The 19,041-nt window shown below is 43.5% G+C and overlaps 1 protein-coding gene across 6 annotated transcripts in view; it reads left to right on the top strand.

Moving 5' to 3' along the window:
- The first annotated feature begins 1,164 nt into the window (after window positions 1-1,164).
- The window catches only part of malt3 (MALT paracaspase 3), a 130,214-nt gene continuing 112,337 nt past the window's right edge, over window positions 1,165-19,041 (top strand). For 2 of the 6 annotated variants that reach the window (XM_072282340.1, XM_072282339.1), the window contains exon 1: window positions 1,169-1,826. Coding sequence is in view for 4 of the 6 variants with exons in the window: in XM_072282335.1 (XP_072138436.1) it covers window positions 1,790-1,826 (37 nt within the window). In the remaining 2 variants the exon portion in view is untranslated. Of the gene's footprint in view, window positions 1,827-2,320; window positions 2,571-19,041 lie in introns of those variants that run through there. The other 4 variants (XM_072282335.1, XM_072282334.1, XM_072282338.1 and 1 more) reach the window with 4 other exon arrangements.

Genomic DNA, 19,041 nt, shown 5'->3' with positions numbered 1-19,041 from the left:
TGTATAACAGGACTCTGTGATCTATGGCCTGTTTGCAGGGATATTCTTGGCCTAGCTATCTAACTCGTTGTGATCTTGCACTTTAATGTTTACCTGCACTGCACTTTATTCTGCATTCTTACTGTCTGTCTTGTTCTACCTCAATGCACGGTGTAATTGATGTGATCTAGATGAACAGTATGTAAGGCAGACTTTTCACTGTGTAAACACGAGGAATTCTGCAGATGCTGGAAATTCAAGCAACACACATCAAATTTGCTGGTGAACGCAGCAGGCCAGGCAGCATCTCTAGGAAGAGGTACAGTCGACGTTTCAGGCCGAGACCCTTCGTCAGGACTAACTGAAGGAACAGCTAGTAAGAGATTTGAAAGTGGGAGGGGGAGGGGGAGATCCAAAATGATAGGAGAAGACAGGAGGGGGAGGGATGGAGCCAAGAGCTGGACAGGTGATAGGCAAAAGGGATATGAGAGGATCATGGGACAGGAGGCCCAGGGAGAAGGAAAATGGGGAGGGGGGAAAAACCCAGAGGATGGGCAAGGGGTATAGTCAGAGGGACAGAGGGAGAAAAAGGAGAGAGACAGAAAGAATGTGTGTATATAACTAAGTAACCGGTGGGGTACGAGGGGGAGGTGGGGCCTAGCGGAGGTTAGAGAAGCCAATGTTCATGCCATCAGGTTGGAGGCTACCCAGACGGAATATAAGGTGATGTTCCTCCAACCTGAGTGTGGCTTCATCTTTACAGTAGAGGAGGCCGTGGATAGACATATCAGAATGGGAATGGGATGCAGAATTAAACTATACCCCTAGCCCATCCTCTGGGTTCCCCCCCCCTTTCCCTTCCTCCTGTCCCATGATCCTCTCATATCCCTTTTGCCTATCACCTGTCCAGCTCTTGGCTCCATCCCTCCCCCTCCTGTCTTCTCCTATCATTGTGGATCTCCCCCTCCCCCTCCCACTTTCAAATCTCTTACTAGTTCTTCCTTCAGTTAGTCCTGACGAAGGGTCTCGGCCCAAAATGTCGACTGTACCTCTTCCTAGAGATGCTGCCTGGCCTGAGACGTTTCACTGCATCTTGATACATGTGACATTTTTTTAAATTAGCAATACACACATGGATGAACATTAAGTGCTGTTGGAAGAGCATAATTTTTCGCAGACGCGCCTCAGTCTGCCGGAAGGGTGAGATGTCCGGAAAGGGAATTCCGCCGACTAGCACATCCAAGTTCAGTGCAGCCAACGGTTCTGTGGGGAAGGTGCACGGACCCAGCTCCTTCCGCAGCTAGACGTGAAGGAGCTGAATTGGGTGGGAGAGCTCTTAAATAATAATGAGGTTGTTTCACTCCAGTTGTCCACTTGAGTGGCTCAGGTGCATGTACGAAAATTATGTGCAAACATTGCTTTGAATAGACAACACTGAGGATGTAAAGAGCTTTGTGTTGTGCTCTTTTTAAAACTATATAATGAATAAACATTAATTTAAAAATAAAATAATAAACAAAAAATCCCATTAAGCACCACCAATGGAGCTCGCTCATAGTTAAACTAGGAGGCGTTAGGACCTGGAGCGGCCGAGGCGGCTCTGGCCATGTAGCGGAACTTTCCATAAAGTTTCTTTTCCCCTCTGCAGCATATGGTGAGTTAACTTCCGGGGATTTTCCTGAGGCCTGAAGTAATTTAAATCATTCATGCTGATGGCGAAGCGTTCGCCGCTGAGCGCCGGCTGCTCCGGTTGGAGGTGCGGCTGACAGCGCTGAGCACAATAGGGTGCTCCGGATCGTCGCCGCTCTCCATGCCGTCTGTTCTCAGAGAGACCCCCGGATCCTCAGGTGAGTGCGGGGCGATGACTGTTAATATCGGAAAACGTTTACAAACTTAGAATGGCCACGCCTTTTCGAAACATCAACACCATCGCCACCCGGGTGGCACGTTCCTGCGTATCGCGGTTTGGAATGAAATGTTAAATCTTCTGTGAGGAAGGGAGTTCAGCTAGTGTGTATTTGGAGACATTATATCTAAAAGAAGAACATCATTATTAACTAAACGGAGAGTTGGCGACATTAATGAATCAAAATTGAACTAAGTAAAACTAACTGGTCTACATTTTTAAAAGTTGTAAAGGTAAAATCGCTATCTAAATTAGGGAAAAGTTTGTGAGAGAGAGAAAAGGTTGCAAGGGAAAAAGTGGGGAATGGGGTTGTCCTGAGGGTCGGCATAGGAGAGGTTGGACGGTATGAGGAAACGTGAGAGAAATGAGAGAACGAAAAGTACAGCAAAGTTGAAAGTGGGCTGGGATCCTTATTAGTAGTTCCTGTGCGGTGTTGGAAATGCGGGATACTACGCGTGTTCCACAAAACCAAGAACAGGACATGCTTTCAGTTACTTAAATGTAAGAGTTTCTGAGTGGGAGCCAAGGATTTAGATAGCCTTCTGGGAAGTAATCGCCCTGGAGGCAAGAAATGACATACTGTGACTACAGAGAAACCTCAATGATTGTGGCTCAGTGTTGACGGTGTTTGCCTTCGGTGAGCTGCCGCTATAAACTACCCTCTGGAGATTATAATGAAGTGCAAGTATGTAAAGTTACATCATTCTTATAGCTGTTAGAACCAAAATGTCTGTATTCAGAGGTTTTGGGAAGGAAAAGTGAAGAAACTGGCAATGCCATTTAAAGGCACTTTTTAGAAGATTTACAGAAGTATCCTAATAGCTGTGTCTCAAAGAAAATCTGTTGGGAGATTAAACTACTCAAAATTTTAAAGGGTTTTGAGGGAATAAATAAGGATAGACTCTTTCCATTGCCAGAAGCACTTAACCAGTTAAGCTTAATTTGCAGCTATTAAGGAGAAATAAAATCCAATTAATTGTTATTGTTAAATATATATCCAAAAATAAGGTAAATGCTTTATAAGGATCATTTGTAGTGTTATGGAGAAACAACAGTTTTCCAAGAGTCAGTGTTGAGACATCCATTGACTTAATGGTGCATCCCGCTCACCAGGGTTCATATACGGACTTGGCGCGTTAGCTAACTCTGCGAACAGCCACATGACTCAGCGGTAGCAAGGCTGCCTTTCATAAACAATATACGCCCAGGGTTGGTGTGATTTGGGGTTCAACCAAACAGGAACGTTATGGTGTTCCGGCTAAAGGAACCTCAATTTGAGCGAATGCTGTTTAAATACCACCCATACACAATTATTGGTCGGCAAGAAGTAACCCGTCATACAATGCATAAATTGTTTAAAAAGTATATTTACCAATTTTAGCTTTATCAAACAGTTAATGGGGAAAAGATAATAAAAGGACCCATTGCAGTTAAACCAGCCCAGTGTGCGCATAATGCTGGAGTGCATACAGGAGTCGGGGGTGTATCCCTTTGCGTGCTAGAAATCTGGTCTGCATGAAAGCACCTGCGACATTCTGAACTTCCCTCAAAGTCTATCTTGAACAAACTGGCTCTCCCTCAGGAGTATTGGCCCTTCCTCCTTAGAGCAATTCATCTGCACAATGCACTTCTTGTAAAGGGGACTCCCCTTCTCTGGCATTCTCTTGTGTCCCAGTCCGCAGGTCCCGCCAAAAGACCCCAAACCAGATTATTGTCTGTCACAGATCTCTCACAGCCTAGCTCTCTCTAGAACCTTCTGATCCCACCATCCTGACTGGCTGACACAACATTCCTAAGTTGAACAGCTGGGCTTCTTAACTTTAGCCAAAACCAAAACATTCTGCCAGCAAGACACACTGCTTTTGCAGAAAACTGCTAGAATGAAATACCCACAGCAGAGCAATAGAAATCTTAATCAGGGCATTATGCTGGGTTAATACCATAGAGCACACTGAGGCCAGAGCAGGGAAGGGGTCCAATCAGTATGGTACCTAGGTTCACATGGTACTGAGGGGAGGTGTTGGGATGGACTTTTTGGCTCCTTCCGGTATTGTAGTTCAAAATTAGTTGGGATAGCACATTAATGGCAGACTCGGTGGAATACTTGCCCCTGATTCGTGGGATCAAATTTGGTCTGGCTCTTCAGTGCAGTTCTGCAAGAGGCATGCGTTGCTGAGGTCTTGTCCTTTGAACAAGGTTTTAAGTTCTTTTTGTCCATCCTGTCAGATGAACTTGACAGTTTCAAGTAATTCTGAGTGCAGAAATGATCCTTCCAGTCACTTTACCAGTTCTTATCAAACAGCATCGCTGGAACTGGTATTTATCTTTTTACAGTCTTGCTTTGCAAATATTGCCTGCTATGATTCCTAAATTACAGATGTGTCTATATTTAAACATCAAAGTGTGATTGGCTTGGCAGTTCCAGGGCAGTGAAATCATTGCAAGTCATTTTGTTCAGATGCATTTTTGTTTTCACAATGATGAAGACATAGAAATGATGAACTCCCTGTTTGTGATCATTTTCTAATATTTTTAGAGGGAATAAAATTCGGAGTTATGTATTGAATAAACTGATACAGTGACAAATGTGCTTTAAATACCAAATTATCAAAGAAAGTGTACTGATTTGACTAAAAGAGAAGACTTAATGAAAGCTATTGATTAGAAGAGTTGCATTCTGACACTTTCAGCTGTGTGTAGAATGATTTAAATGTGGACAGTGTGCTTATGTGGATTTCATACAATGGGTGTGAGTCAGTTGTCCACGGTGTATAGTGGGAAATGCTTACCTTTGTTAAGGAAGCTAAATTCTGCTTATTCGTGTTTTTTTATTCAAATGAAGAAAAATGTTCTCCAAGGTTGGGAATTTCTGTTGGCAATGATGAGTCCTTAGTTGGTGAATGTTACCGAGATTGCAGTGAATGCACGTTGCAAGGGCATTTTGGGAACTGTTTACTGTGTGTGGAGCACTGGGGTGTGCGGTGGTTTGTATATCTGGCAGGGTGTGTTATATATCTGCAAGAATCCCAAATTAATCCTAAATGTCATTAAATCATAAAATCACACAGCACATTGAAAGTCATTTATTATCCTTGAGAGGGCCATGTACAGTACTGTGCAAATGTTTTTGGCTCGTGTATAGATGCAAGAAAAAGTTTGTGAACCCTTTGCAATTACCTAATGTTCTGCATCAATTACTTGTAAAATGTGGTCTGATCTTCATCTATTGTGTGTAGTTTTTTATTTGTCCATTGATCTACTGTGAATGCCCATGAGAAAATGAATCTCAGGGTAGCGTATGTTGATATATATGAACTTTGATAATAAGCTTGCTTTGAACTTTGGAATGGGGGGAGCTAGGGAGAAACAGAAACTATTCAACACTCAGCAAACTAGGCAGGATATGAATAGAGAGAGAAACAGGTGATCTTTCAGTTCAGGGAATCTACATCCAAACTCAATAACTGACTCAATTTTCATTCAGTGGATTTTTTTAAAACTAGTGTACAAATATTCCTTTAACATCTCTTCTAAATGAAAAAGGGAAAACAAAGAAAAAAAAACATCTCTTCCCAAATAACTACTTCGAAGTATTGCCAACAGTTCCCTATACCTACCCAATGAGGGTCTGTCTTTTAAAGGCAGAATTGGAAACCAAATAATTAATAATTATTTTCTTCTTAATGGGCTCATCCAGCTAAAAAAAAACCTTGCGTGGTGCTTTTACGAAAAAATATTAAAATGACTAATGACTTACTGTAAAGTAGTTGAGTTTCTTTGGTCCACATAAACCACCAAGCCAAAGATGTGCTATTATTCTAAAAGAAGGCACCTTTTCTCCATTTGTTTCATTTGCGGTATACAATGAGGTCCATTATCTGATCTTAGTGAACGTTTCATTTCTGGGATTTTTTGTTTCTTATTTGTTCAATAGGAAAATGTATTCACAGATTTAACTTTCCTTGCTAAGTACCCACTATTTCTGACTTTATTTTGAATCCAGTGTATTTTAGCAATTTATAAATGGTGCTTGTGCCCCATTGTAACATATGATTATTTTAAAAAAAAGCCCCAAAGGAGCAGCCCTGGACTTGAAACATGTAAAACTTAAATAATATGACTTAATGTTGCCTTAATGATTTATCACTGAGATATCACATGGTGTGTAATTAACCACTTCACAGTGTCAGTTTCAAATTTGACTGGAGTCCAGAAACAGTAGAGAGGATGCAATAGATAATGAGTACTGTTTCACAACTCTTTTGTTATTCAGTAACACTGGATGTTGGGGTCGGGAAGGGGGCTTACATACTTACAGAGATATTACAGGCACTACAATAAAAAATAAATGATTGGTAAATGATGTATTTTTATGATTAACAAATTGTTAAGACAAATGTCTTGTGGAGTGGTTAATTGTAAGTCAGATTTATGTTTTTGCATCATCTTAATTAAAATTCGAGTGTATTTGTCATGCAGTGAAATGTGTCACTTACATTAACAGCCAACGCTCCCGAGGGTGGCTGGGGAAAGCTGGCAAGTATCGCTACACATTCTGGCGCCAACGTAACATGTTCGCAATGCTCGGCAGAGTATCACAAGACACAAACAGCAGCAGCCGCAAAAACAAGCCCCATTCTCCCTTCCACCCACACACATACAATCAGACCTTTAACCCAAGGACAGGCCTCCAGCAGGCATGGACTTGGGCTTGCAGACCGCCACCCACCCACAGTGGACTTGTAGTGATGTGCAGAATCTGCTCCAGACAACGGTACTCAACTTCTGGATTTTCGATTCATTCCTGGGCCTCAGTCCTCAGCATCAATCCCAGAACATGCCGATCATTGACCACCAGGCCTCAATCAGGAATTGCTGTTGGCAAGAACCTGGACGCTAGGCCTCAAACTCTGCTATTACCTATTTGCGAGCTTGGGGGTCATTGGAGCTCACTTCTCCAGCCCACATAAAACCCCGACTCCAGAACCCACTGACAATTTGCTGAGCCTGGGGAAACCACCAGCTCTTGTCTGTGTTGGTCTGCCAATGAGAGCCCCATGTTGCTGACCTTTGAATGTGTAAGACTCCAGCCTGTCCTCTCATTCCTCTAATTTTCTCCGAGGAATGAGGTCTTTAGAGTTTCTGTAGCACTTCGTTTTTACAGGATAGGTCTACTAGCCCAGTGCCAAGCATTCCTCCTTTGGCAGTGGAGCTTGGGGCCATCTGTGGCAGAGTTTTAACTCCCCTGTCAGTCCCCATGTACAAAAACCATGGACCTATAAAGGAAACACTTTTTTAAAAAAAAAAATGAAACTGAACCGTAACCTCAATGGAGGTCACAGCTCGGAGTTATCTTTTTTTTTATATAACATAGATGCCTGGGCTGTCAAAGGTGACAGAGAGATCATATGATGGTTTGTGGAGGGATGGAGTCAAAATGATTCATGGTTGAGGAGTTCTTCAAAATGTTCCACTTGGTGGGTGCTGACTTCATCGCTTTTCTGGATAAGCTCACCTTTGTTCTTGCTTTTAGTAGTTGGAGTCCTTGGCTGTTCGGGCTGCTAATGTGCTCTACAGTGCTAAAGAATACGGTCCCATCGTGGTTGTTGGATCTTCTGAACTGTACCCACCACTATCTGTTCTTTGGGCCATGAGGTTTCTATTGGATAACAACCTTTATGCACCAGCACAGCTGTTGAAACATAATGAAGTTTCTATTCTAAAAGTGCCTTGCACTTGACTTTAGTGAGCTCCTGGCCTTTTAGGCCATGGTTGGAGCATTGGCCCTGATTACTACAATGTTATAGTCCGAGACAGTAAGCTGGAGGGTTAGAGGATGGCCACTTATCCTTCAGGGTGAATTGTTGATGGTGAATCCAACTCCTTAAAGGCAATGTCCTTTCTTTCTGGTTACTCTGCTGGAAGGTACCGGCTGGTGATGTAGTGGCATCAGCACCAGACTCCGAGGCAGATGATCCTGAGTTCGAATCTGGCCAGCTCCTTGCACACTTCCCATCCCTGCTGGTAAAGCATCGAGCTAGCAACTCGACCTCATTTTTAAAAAAAAACAGTCAAATGCTACAGAAACGGCAAAAATTAGTGCCCCCCGCCCCCCACTGCACTGCATGGCGTGAAAAGGAACGACAGCAACTCTCTAGGAGAAGGTATACCCACAAGGTTGCTCTTTGAATTGGCTGTCTTCTGACTGTTGTATCCCATGCAAGGCATGGTGTGGTTACTAAGGAGTTTCTGGATCTCAGTGTTTTCATACATCAACTGTCCTCTGAGGTGCCTATGGAATGGATCCTACCCCTGTGAAATAAGCATCCCCAAGATAAAGATCAGGAGACTGAGGCCCTTTAACATCTGCAGGACGATGCTGAGGATGTTCTACGAGTCTGTGGTGGCCAGTGCTATCATGTTTGCTGTTGTGTGCTGGGGCAGCAGGTTGAGGGTAGCAGACACCAACAGAATCAACAAACTCATTCGTAAGGCCAGTGATGTTGTGGGGATGGAACTGGACTCTCTGACGGTGGTGTCTGAAAAGAGGATGCTGTCCAAGTTGCATGCCATCTTGGACAATGTCTCCCACCCACTACATAATGTACTGGTTGGGCACAGGAGTACATTCAGCCAGAGACTAATTCCACTGAGATGCAGCACAGAGCATCATAGGAAGTCATTCCTGCCTGTGGCCATCAAACTTTACAACTCCTCCCTTGGAGGGTCAGACACCCTGAGCCAATAGGCTGGTCCTGGACTTATTTCATAATTTACTGGCATAATTTACATATTACTATTTAACTATTCATGGTTCTATTACTGTTTATTATTTATGGTGCAACTGTAATGAAAACCAATTTCCCCCGCGTCAATAAAGTATGACTATGACTATTCAACTAATTTGGTGTCACTTGAAAGAACTGGACCATGGTCCATATCTGGGGAGTGCCTCTCATAGAAAGTGGACATCGATGATGAAATTCACTGATACTTTCAGGTACCAACACGGCCTTGGCATATCTGAGGAAAATAGTGTTTGAAGGTAAGGACAGTGTTTCTGAACCACTGAACGGCAGAAAACCTGACTCTCAGCAGCCACCCTGAGTGTGTTTGCAAAATTCTCAAACTCCACTGGCAAGATAATCAAACCAACATCAGTGTCCTCCAGGCTATGATTATGTTTGGAGGTTTCTGAAAAAAGCAGGCAAATCAATCACGTGGCCACTACCAGACTCCTGATGAGGCATACTGCTCCGACTTCTATCACAACAAGGAATTTATCAGGAGGACAGAGATGTTGTACCAGATGAATTAAGTGTGGAAAATGTTATTCCATTACTCAGTGGTGGGCAAATTATTGGTGGAGGTTCTTAGAGACAGGATTTATGAGCATTTGGAGAAGCATAGTCTGATTAGGATTAGTCAATGTAGCTTTGTGAGGGATAGGTCATGTCCAAAAGCCTGATTCAGTTCTTTGAGGAGATGACATAGCACATTATGAAGGTAGAGCAGTAGATGTAGTGTATAAGGATTTTAGTAAGGTGTTTGATTTGGTTCCCCATGATAGGCTGTTCAGAAAGTCAGGAGGCATGGGATCCAGGGAAACTTGGATGTGTGGATAGAGAATTGCCTTGCACATAGAAGGCAGAGGGTGACCATGGATGGAGTGTGTTCTGCCTGGACCAGTGGTGTTCCGCAGTGATCGTTTCTGAGACCGTTGTTCTTCGGTGACTTGTATGAGGAAGTGAAAGAGCGGGTTAGTAAGTTTGCAGATGACACAAAGCTTGGTGGAGTTGTGGACAGTGTGAAGGGTTGTTGTAGGTTGTAATGAAACATTAGCAGGATGCAATGTTAGGCTGAGAAGAGGCGGATGAAGTTCAACTCGGAGAGGTGTAAACTGATTCATTTCTTTAAGAGCATGTGAAGGTGAATGAAAATGACAGCAAAAGACCAACTCCTCCCATCTCACCCAGCTTTCGCATCGAGCACTTCTGCCCCATCTTTGCTAAATGGATCTTACATTGTCTCAATAACCATCTCTGAATGAACCCACATAACCCTCATTCTTGATCACGAGGAGCTGCTTGAGCAGTAAGATGCCGCGTTGAACCTTTGGACAATAAAATGAACCTTGGATGTGACACATTCTTGGTTACTGAGTTAAGTGGGGTTGAGATTGCAGAATGGCTCGGCCTCATCTCCAGTGCTCCTTAGCATTGACAGAGCTGCCTGAGGAGTAGAAAGTGGCACATGTGGCGTCCTTGTTCAGAAAAGACATGCCCAGCAACTGCAGCCCAATTAGTTTAACTGCCAGTGATCTAAAAGTTTGTAGAAACAATCATCCGGAGGTGTCCAGGTCAGCTTGAGTTAATAAAAGAGAGTGAGAATAGGAAATATTTTCATTCTGAGGTGGTGAGTATATGGAATGACCTTCAAAGAAAGTGGTTGAGGCAGACCTAATATGTAAGTATTTGGATAGGTAATGGAGAGGTGGGGTTTAGAGTGACTGGGACTACCTGGGTGAGCAGCATGGTTGGCGTGGATTGGTTAGGCTGAAGAACCTGTATCTATTCTGTATTGGTCTATGACTGTATAGATTCGTTACATGGAAATAATGTGATTGGATTTGCTTTTTTTTTTAGTAATGAAAAGTTGCTGCACGGAATGCAGTAACTGTTGCTTTTGCAAATTTTCAAAATTCCAATCCTGAATATCATATTCCCCCCTTTCCCCCTTGCCCCCTGATGCATTTAACATCCAGAAATCTACCTACCAATATCTCAGATATATTCAAAGTTGCTGGTGAATGCAGCAGGCCAGGCAGCACCTCTAGGAAGAGGTACAGTCGACGTTTCAGGCGGAGACCCTTCGTCAGGACTAACTGAAGGAAGACTTACTAACTCTTCCTTCAGTTAGTTCTGACGAAGGGTCTCGGCCTGAAACGTCGACTGTACCTCTTCCTAGAGGTGCTGCCTGGCCTGCTGCATTCACCAGCAACTTTGATGTGTGTTGCTTGAATTTCCAGCATCTGCAGAATTCCTGTTGTTCTCAGATATGCTTAGTAACTTTGCCTCCTTTGTCTTCTGTGGTAGAAAATTGCACACATGCAGCCCCCTCTGAGAAATAAATTAGTTTTAAACCAGTTGACCTGCATATTTGAGACTCTGACCCCCTGAGAAAGAGCTTTGCAACCAGGATAAAAACTTTCCTCTCCCCATCCAGCCTGTGTCGCCCTGTCAAAAATTTAGTGTTTCAAAAAGATTTTATTTATTTTTCTTCTCAAGTTGATTTTATTCCCATTTGCCATGTCCTGTCTTGTCAACCCATTTTCAATCCTCACTCATGATTCCACCTGTTTACAATTGTACCCTAATATTGTTTGCTGGACTTTGCCAAAGACATTTAAGGGGGAAAAGTACTCTATGTTCCTTTTCATAAATCCATATTTAATTTGCCTAAGTGTCCATGTATCTTTTCTTAATGCACTGTTTTTATTTCTTTAAGCCATTTTTCCTCCCGCTGGCAACCAAGTAGCCTGCAGCTCCCAAGTTTACCTGTTTTAATTAGTGGGATCCATTTTGCCATCTTACAATCTGCCCGAATGGTTCCAAAATTGATAGAATTGTATAAGATGACCTGTTTCCATGACCTCTTCAGTGCGTTAGAATGTGGATTATCAGGTCCCAGAGGTTTACTGACGCGCTGTCATTAATCCAGTACTATTTAACCATTGCTGATTTACTTTACCTCACCTGTCACTAGATCTGTAATTCCTCACCTTTTCTGGGAAGTTATTTGCATCTGCTTCCGTGAAGGTGGAACTAAAGTATGTACTTAATTGTTCAGTCATTTCCTTGTCCCTGTTATCATTAATCTCTTTCATTTTGCATACTTGCAGAAGCTTTTGCGATCTAGTTTTAAAGTCTATGCAAGTTCACTCTAAAACTTCTTATTTGTCTATCATTCTGTTGACCTGTTCTTTAATTTAAAGCTGCTTCCAATTCTATGGCCTGTTACTTTTAACAGCAACTTTATATATTTCTTCCTTCAATCTAATACAGGGGTTCCCAAACATTTTTATGCAGTGAACCAATACTCATAAGCAAGGGATCTGTGGACAGCAGGTTAGGAACCACTCTCTAATACCTTTCTTACTTTTGTATATCATGATTGGATCTCTGTTGCATTTGTATTCTTGCTCCAAATAGAAATGTAAATCTGTTGTAGTTCCTGCATTCATTCCTTATGACTGTCAACTCTGCAATGCCTTCGGTGGTTCCAATTAATATCAGAGATTGCATACAATATAAAACCTGAAACTCTTACTCTATGCAGACATCCTCAAAAGAAAAGGAAAAACACCAAAGGATGAATGACAGGAAAAAATGTAAGAATTCCAAAGCTCCCTGCCCCCTCCCACACACAAGCAGCATTAACCCTCCCCCTTCCCCTTCCCTTAACCCCACTTATTCCAGCAGATAGCATCAGCATTCCCACAACCTATCATGCAAGCAACAGCAAAGCCCTAAAGAGAGCCCATGGTCTATAGTCCATCAAAAACTACAGTTCTTGTTCAACATCCCACAGGCTCGCTCGCTCACAAACAAGGAAGAAAAAGATATCACTCCTTCCACAGTGAGAGGGGGACAAACAGCTCATTATTTCCATGTTACAGCCTGTAACGCCACTTTTATTTCAAATTTTCTCCAACTCCAGTATCAGTGGCAAACTCACCATTGAGTGAGAGAGAGAGAGAGAGAGAGAGAGAGAGATGAGATTAGATTAGATTATGAGGACACGCAGTTCTCTTATTGTCATTTAGTAATGCATGCATTAAGAAATGATACAATTTGTTCCCCCAGAATGATATCACAGAAACACAAGACAAACCAAGACTAAAAAAAACTGATAAAAACCACATAATTATAACATATAGTTACAACAGTGCAAAGCAATACCATAATTTGATGAAGAACAGTCCATGGGCACGGTAAAAAAAAAATCTCTAAGTCTCTCTAAAGTCTCATCATCTCACGCAGATGGTTGAAGGGAGAAACTCTCCCTGCCATGAGCTTCCAGCGCCACAAACTTGCCGATGCAGCACCCTGGAAGCACCCGACCACAGTCCGACTCTGAGTCCGTCTGAAAATTTTGAGCCTCTGACACCAAGCACCATCTCTGCTGAGCGCTTCTACCCCGGCGATAGGCAAAGCCGAGGACTTGGGGCCTTCCCCTCTGGAGATTCTCAATCGCATAGTAGCAGCGGCAGCGAAGCAGGCATTTCAGAAATTTCTCCAGATGTTCCTCCGTGCTTCTCACATCTGTCTCCATCAAGTCAGGATTGTGCATGGCCCCTATTTAACAAATACGATATCAATTTGGAGCGGCCGTGTGCGCTGCGTCGCGCTGCCATCTTCTCCTCCCTTCCTGAGAGAAAGATGTACAGAGAGAGAGAGAGATAGATAGAGATGTATATCTCCAACAGACACACTCGATGTTCTGGTTCCCTGCAACTCTTCAGTGCACTACACTAGCGAGGAACTGGGTCCGCAGTGTTGTCAGGGCACACACCAAAGGCACCGTCTTCCAAGCCATTCCTGCAGATATTGCAAATGCGGCTGATCAGCAAGCTCCAAGAACGGGAATGCGCCGCCGTGAAGAACCGCGGTTCGAGTGCAGCTGTAGTTCAAAGACTCCAACAGGATCCCAGCCACCTGGAAATGGAAAGTACTGGGATTAGAAGAAGTAATGGCTGGGATAAATCACCCTCTGGCACCATCTGTAATCAAGTTATATTCCATTCATTTACCTTAATTTAGCCACTTTATTTCAAAGACTTTGTTCATAAAGATATTCCCCTTTTTTGTTTTGTTTTTAATAATTTCAGACATCTTTAACTTTTATTGTTACTACTTGCCTTATCACCAGTTTTCTCTCGCCTGAACACTATTTGTTAGTGGGGTTTTTGTACACACTGTTCATTTCCAGTGCCATTTGGTTGTCCATAGTCCAATTACTTCACTTCACTGCTTCCTTGTTCCTTCTCCCATTTAGATCAAAGCTCCATCTAACTTCGTGGCAATTCAGCTCACCGGGCCTCCAGTTCTGAGCCTGGTTTGGGTATAGTCCATCCTAATGGACCAGCTCCCTTTCCCCAGTACCTCACAGGCTGAACCCCACTTCTCACAGCAATCCCTGAGCCACATGTTTACATCCCTAATCCCATTAACCCTGTGCCAATTCAGATTCGGATTAGTGTATTGTCATATACACCAGGGCACAGCGAAATTCCTTGGTCACCCTTGGGAAAAGCATAGTGTCCTGCTTAGTCGCACCCTCTCCCCAACCAGATCAGGGTCACGTGAAGCCATGGGAGCAGGTGTGATACGCAGACGATCTCTGAAGATATTGATAATGGCTGTGGTCACCCATCTTGTAAAGACATTGCCCAGAAGAAGGCAAGGCAAACCACGTCTGTAGAAAAACTTGCCAAGAATGATCATGGTCATGGAGACCATGATCGCCTGCGTCATACAACACAGCACATGATGATCAATTTACACCTTGGCTGTTCATATTCTCTCATCAGAAACTAAGAAACTATTCATCAGTCCCACAAGGTCATTGGTAACCTCAGAGACGCAAGAGATTCTGCAGAAGCTGGAGATCCGAGCAATACACAAACTTTTAGAGGAATTCAGCAAGTCAGTCAGCATTTATAGTGGGGAATTAAACAGTCGATATTTGGGCCAAGACCCTTCATCAGGACACGTAATCAAGATCCTGAAGATCTTGTCTTGAAATGTTTTCTGTTCATTCCCCTCCACAGATGCTGCCTGACTTGCTGGGTTCCTCCAACATTTTGTGAGTGTTTCTCATCAGTAAGCCATGTGAATTGGACCCTCTCCCTCCCACCCCAGCCCAGAGCAGGTATCCTATACCATGACACTGGGTCTTCCATTTCTGGTTGAGGAGAATAGTGTTTGACCCTCTAATAATAGTTTCCTACTACAACCCCCCCCGCCCCCCCCACCCCGAGCATCCATTTAATTGTTCCTGTGCACCGTGGTACAATGTCAGTCCCCATACCTGTCCCCAAAGATTACAGCAGTCTCTGATACAGCGCAGAAATGGGTCTTTCTGCACACTGAGTACAGATTGGCGATCAATCACTTACTTGTGCTAACCCTACATTATTCTCCACATATCTCCAAAACTCCCCTTGAGTTCTACTACACTAGAGGCAATTTACAGCCAACACGCATGTCGTTTAGAGTGGGAGGACACTGGAGAACCCGGCCGAAACCCAGTCATGGGGAGAACCTGTGAACGACGGTGCAGAATTGAGTCGGGTCTCTGGAGCCGCGAAGCAGACGCTCTGCTTGCTGGGCCACTGGGCTGTAACGTCGGGCAAGTGTGCAGGGAGTGAGGCTCCTGTATCTCGGTTTCATGGGCCTCTGTACCTGCCTCACTCACAGTCACACTCTCCTGCCCCCGAGCAAGTGTTAATTCTAAAGCATTCAATCAGGAGCTGTGGTTTCCTCCTATAGTTTAAAATAAATCGAGGTAACTTCCTCCCTCCCAGATGTCTGCATCACCTCAGCACACAGGCAAAGTTCCTTGTGTCTAGGTGTTAGCTTTTTGAACAAATGCCTTGAAATTCCATATTTCACAGCAGCAAAATATCTCCTCTCCACTGGTTAATTTATTTAATTCATCAATTTAATGTACATTAAATTATTTGCCTCATCTAGATTAATCAAACTTACTGAGGTGAGTGGTGACTCTTAAGGATGGAAGCGGTTAGAGTCTAAGGAGAGAGGTCACCAGCGTGTCAGAATGATATTTATTATTACGGGCATTTGTTGTGAAATGTGTAGTTTTGAGGCAGCAGGCCAGTGCAAGATGTACAAAAAATTATAAGTTACAATAAACATAAAGTAAATAAATGGTGCAAAAGAGAAATAGTGAAGCAGTATTCGTGGATCGGCCGGAAATCTGACAGCGGTGAGGAAGAAGCTGTTCCTAAAATGTTGAGTGTGCATCTTCAGGCTCCTGTACCACCACCTTGCTGGTAGCAATAAGAAGAGGATATGTCCTGGACGGTGAGGGTCCTTAATGATGGATGCCACCTTCTTGAGATGCCACGTTTTGAAGCTGTCTTCGATGGTGGGGAGCTTGTGCCCATGGTGAAGCAGCTTGTGTCTACAACCCTCTGCAGCCTTTTTGTCATCCTGTGCATTGGAGCATCCGTAACAGACAGTGATAGAACCAGTCAGGGTTGCTCCCCAGAGTCTATCTGTCGAAACCATTCATGCTCCCCAGGGTACATGTGTAGAAACTTGCAAGAGTCTTTGGTGACATACTAAAACTCCTTAAAGTCTTAATGAAATAGAACTGATGGCCTCCTTCATGTACGGATGAATATGATGGACCCAGGACAGATCCTCTGAGATGTTGATGCCCTTTCCACTATTGACCCCTCAGTGAGGATTGGTCTGTGTTCTCCCAATTTCCACTTCCTGAAGTCCACAATCAGTACTTCAGTGAAAGGTTGATGTTGAAACACCACTGAGTCATCTAATCTATCTCACTCCTAATTGCTATCTGAGATTCTGCCAGCAGCAAATTTGTATATGGTGTTTGAGCTGTGCCTAATATGGCTGGTTGTTGAAAGTCATGGATAGAGTGGCTGTGGGGAAGATGTCTAGGATCTGAGGGCACAGCTTCAGAATAAAACAGAGGTGAGGAGGAATTTCTTCAGTCAGAGGGTGGAGAATTTGTTGCCACAAAGGGCTGTGGAGGCCAACTCACTGGGTGTATTTAAGGCAGAGTTTGATTACTTCTTGAGGGGTTAAGGGTCAGAAGTTGAAGGCGGGTTAGTGGAGTTAATAAGAAGTACACTATTGAATGATGGAGCATTAATAATCAGCTGAATGGCCTAATTCTGCTATCTGTAACATATAGTCTAATGGTTACATGTTCAGGCATCAGCTGTCAAAACTTTTGAGAATCATAATCACTGGCTTTCTTTGGGAGTTGTAGTTCAGTCTCCTTTCTAGCTCTCTGAGTTGCGGTTTTAGATTAAGACAGCCAATGATTCTTGTGCTAAACGTGAAAACCTTAAGCCTGTAAAGCAGTTATAGTCAAACGCAGATGTTCTCATCGAAGTCAGCAACATTTGCTGAAAGAAATTATCAAAGGGAACCTAACACTACCATTCGTTTCCGGACCTAATGATTCTGTCTCATTTTCTACATCTAATGTTGGTAGACTTCCGATTTATAGCAGAATACTGACAGAGGCTTGCTTATGCCAACACTAGAAGGAGCTGGGATGGTGTTTAATTAAACGCAAGAGAATTATTTATTCATTTAGAGATACAGTGCGAAGTTGGCCCTTCGTACTGCGCTGCAACCTCCACACCCTCAATTCTACCCTAACATAATCACAGGGCAATTTACAATGACCTGTTAACCTACCCAGTACATCTTTGGACCATGGCGGAACCTGGAGCACCTGGGGAAAACCCACACATTCCACATGGAAGATGTACAGATTCCTTACGGATGATGCTGGAATTGAACTCCTAGCTCTGATGTCCCGAGCTGTAGTGGCATCACACTAACCTCTACACCACCGTGGTTGATGGATGCCATATCTTCTGCACAATAGTGTAGTGTGTATCTGCAGCTGGGGCTGAGGGTGGATGGGAAAGTCCGGTTGATGGACTGCAAAGGCATTGTAGAAACCTTTTTCAAGAGTCGTCTCTTGTGCAGCGCCAGCAATTACACCAGTCAGGTTCTCTGAGAAAATTAGAGTTTGCAACTTTTAATAACAAATTGACCTACAAGCATTAATGAGAAACACTAGCACGCACGTACTATTTTTGCACTGAGTTTAAGAACTGTTTATACAAATTAACGAGACATTTGCAAGTGCAACATTTGTCTGTGTCTTTGAGTTTTTGTTATTATTAAGAAAGGGTAGCATTTTCTCACTGGCACTTTGTTTCTGTCTAGACCTTTCGGCTTCAGACCTTGGTCCGAACGAGACAGAAGTCTGTCTTCCGGGTATGAAATGAGAGTGATTACACTTGATGTCAAAGTAGCATTTGATGGAGTGTGGCCTCAGTGTTTAAGGTTAAAGTGGAAGTTGAGGGGTCTGGCTCACTGCTATTGACATCGGAGGAAAATGCAGCCTAATAATCTCGGCTTCAACATATCACTGCAGGGATACCTCAGTGCAGAACTCCAACCCAAGTCACCTTTAGTTAATTCATTATTTCCGAAAAGGGATGGTCTGTGATGATCTGTGTAATGATCAGTCAATTCCTTAGATAATGAAGTGTGTGTGTGTGTGTGTGTGTGTGTAGCAAGATCTAGACAACACTCAAGTTTGTACAATGTAATATTTGTGTTACATAATACCTGTGTCCAACAAGAAAGAATTTAATCGCCCTTCCTTGACATTGAACATCAATATCATTACTGACTCACCCACTAACAATATCATGAGACCTGCCAGTGACTAGAAATACAAACAGACTTGCCACGCACACTGCAGGTTGGCAGCTATGTATTCTGTGGCAGGTAATTCGCACCAGACTCCCTTTCTCCCGGTGTAAGCTGGAGAAAGTCAAAAGCAACCTGGAATGGTTTCCAGAGTTGCTTTGGTGTTCTTTTGTTGAGGGGAGCAAAATTAAACTGTCTTCAGACATGTAGTAACTGAGTGTTGGGGTGAACTGAAAGACTGTAATATAGGAAAGGTTTCGGAGACTGTACCTAAAAACGAGAAATGAATAAACAGTCAAAGCTTCAGGCTGAGACCCTCCTTCAGGGCTGGAAAGGATGGGGGAAGACACCAAAGGTGGGGGGGGGGAGGGAGAGGGGAAGAAGAACTAGCTAGAAGGTGGTAGGTGAAGCCAAGTGGATGAGAAAGGTAAAGGGCTGGGGAGGAAGAATCTTAGGAGAGGAGAGTGAACCATAGGAGAAAGGGAAAGAGGAGAGGACCCGGGGGACATGATAGGCAGGTGAGATGACGTGAGGCCAGGATGGGGAATAGAAGACAAGGAGAGGGGGAGGGATTTTTTTAACCAGAACAAGAAATAGATATTCATGCCATCAAGTTGGAGGCTTCTCAGATGGAATACA

This window comes from Mobula birostris, chromosome 18, assembly GCF_030028105.1.
Source record: "Mobula birostris isolate sMobBir1 chromosome 18, sMobBir1.hap1, whole genome shotgun sequence".
NCBI lineage: Eukaryota > Metazoa > Chordata > Chondrichthyes > Myliobatiformes > Myliobatidae > Mobula > Mobula birostris.
The sequence above is the reverse complement of the archived record's forward strand: the minus strand, read 5'-3'. Positions and strand labels throughout refer to the sequence as shown.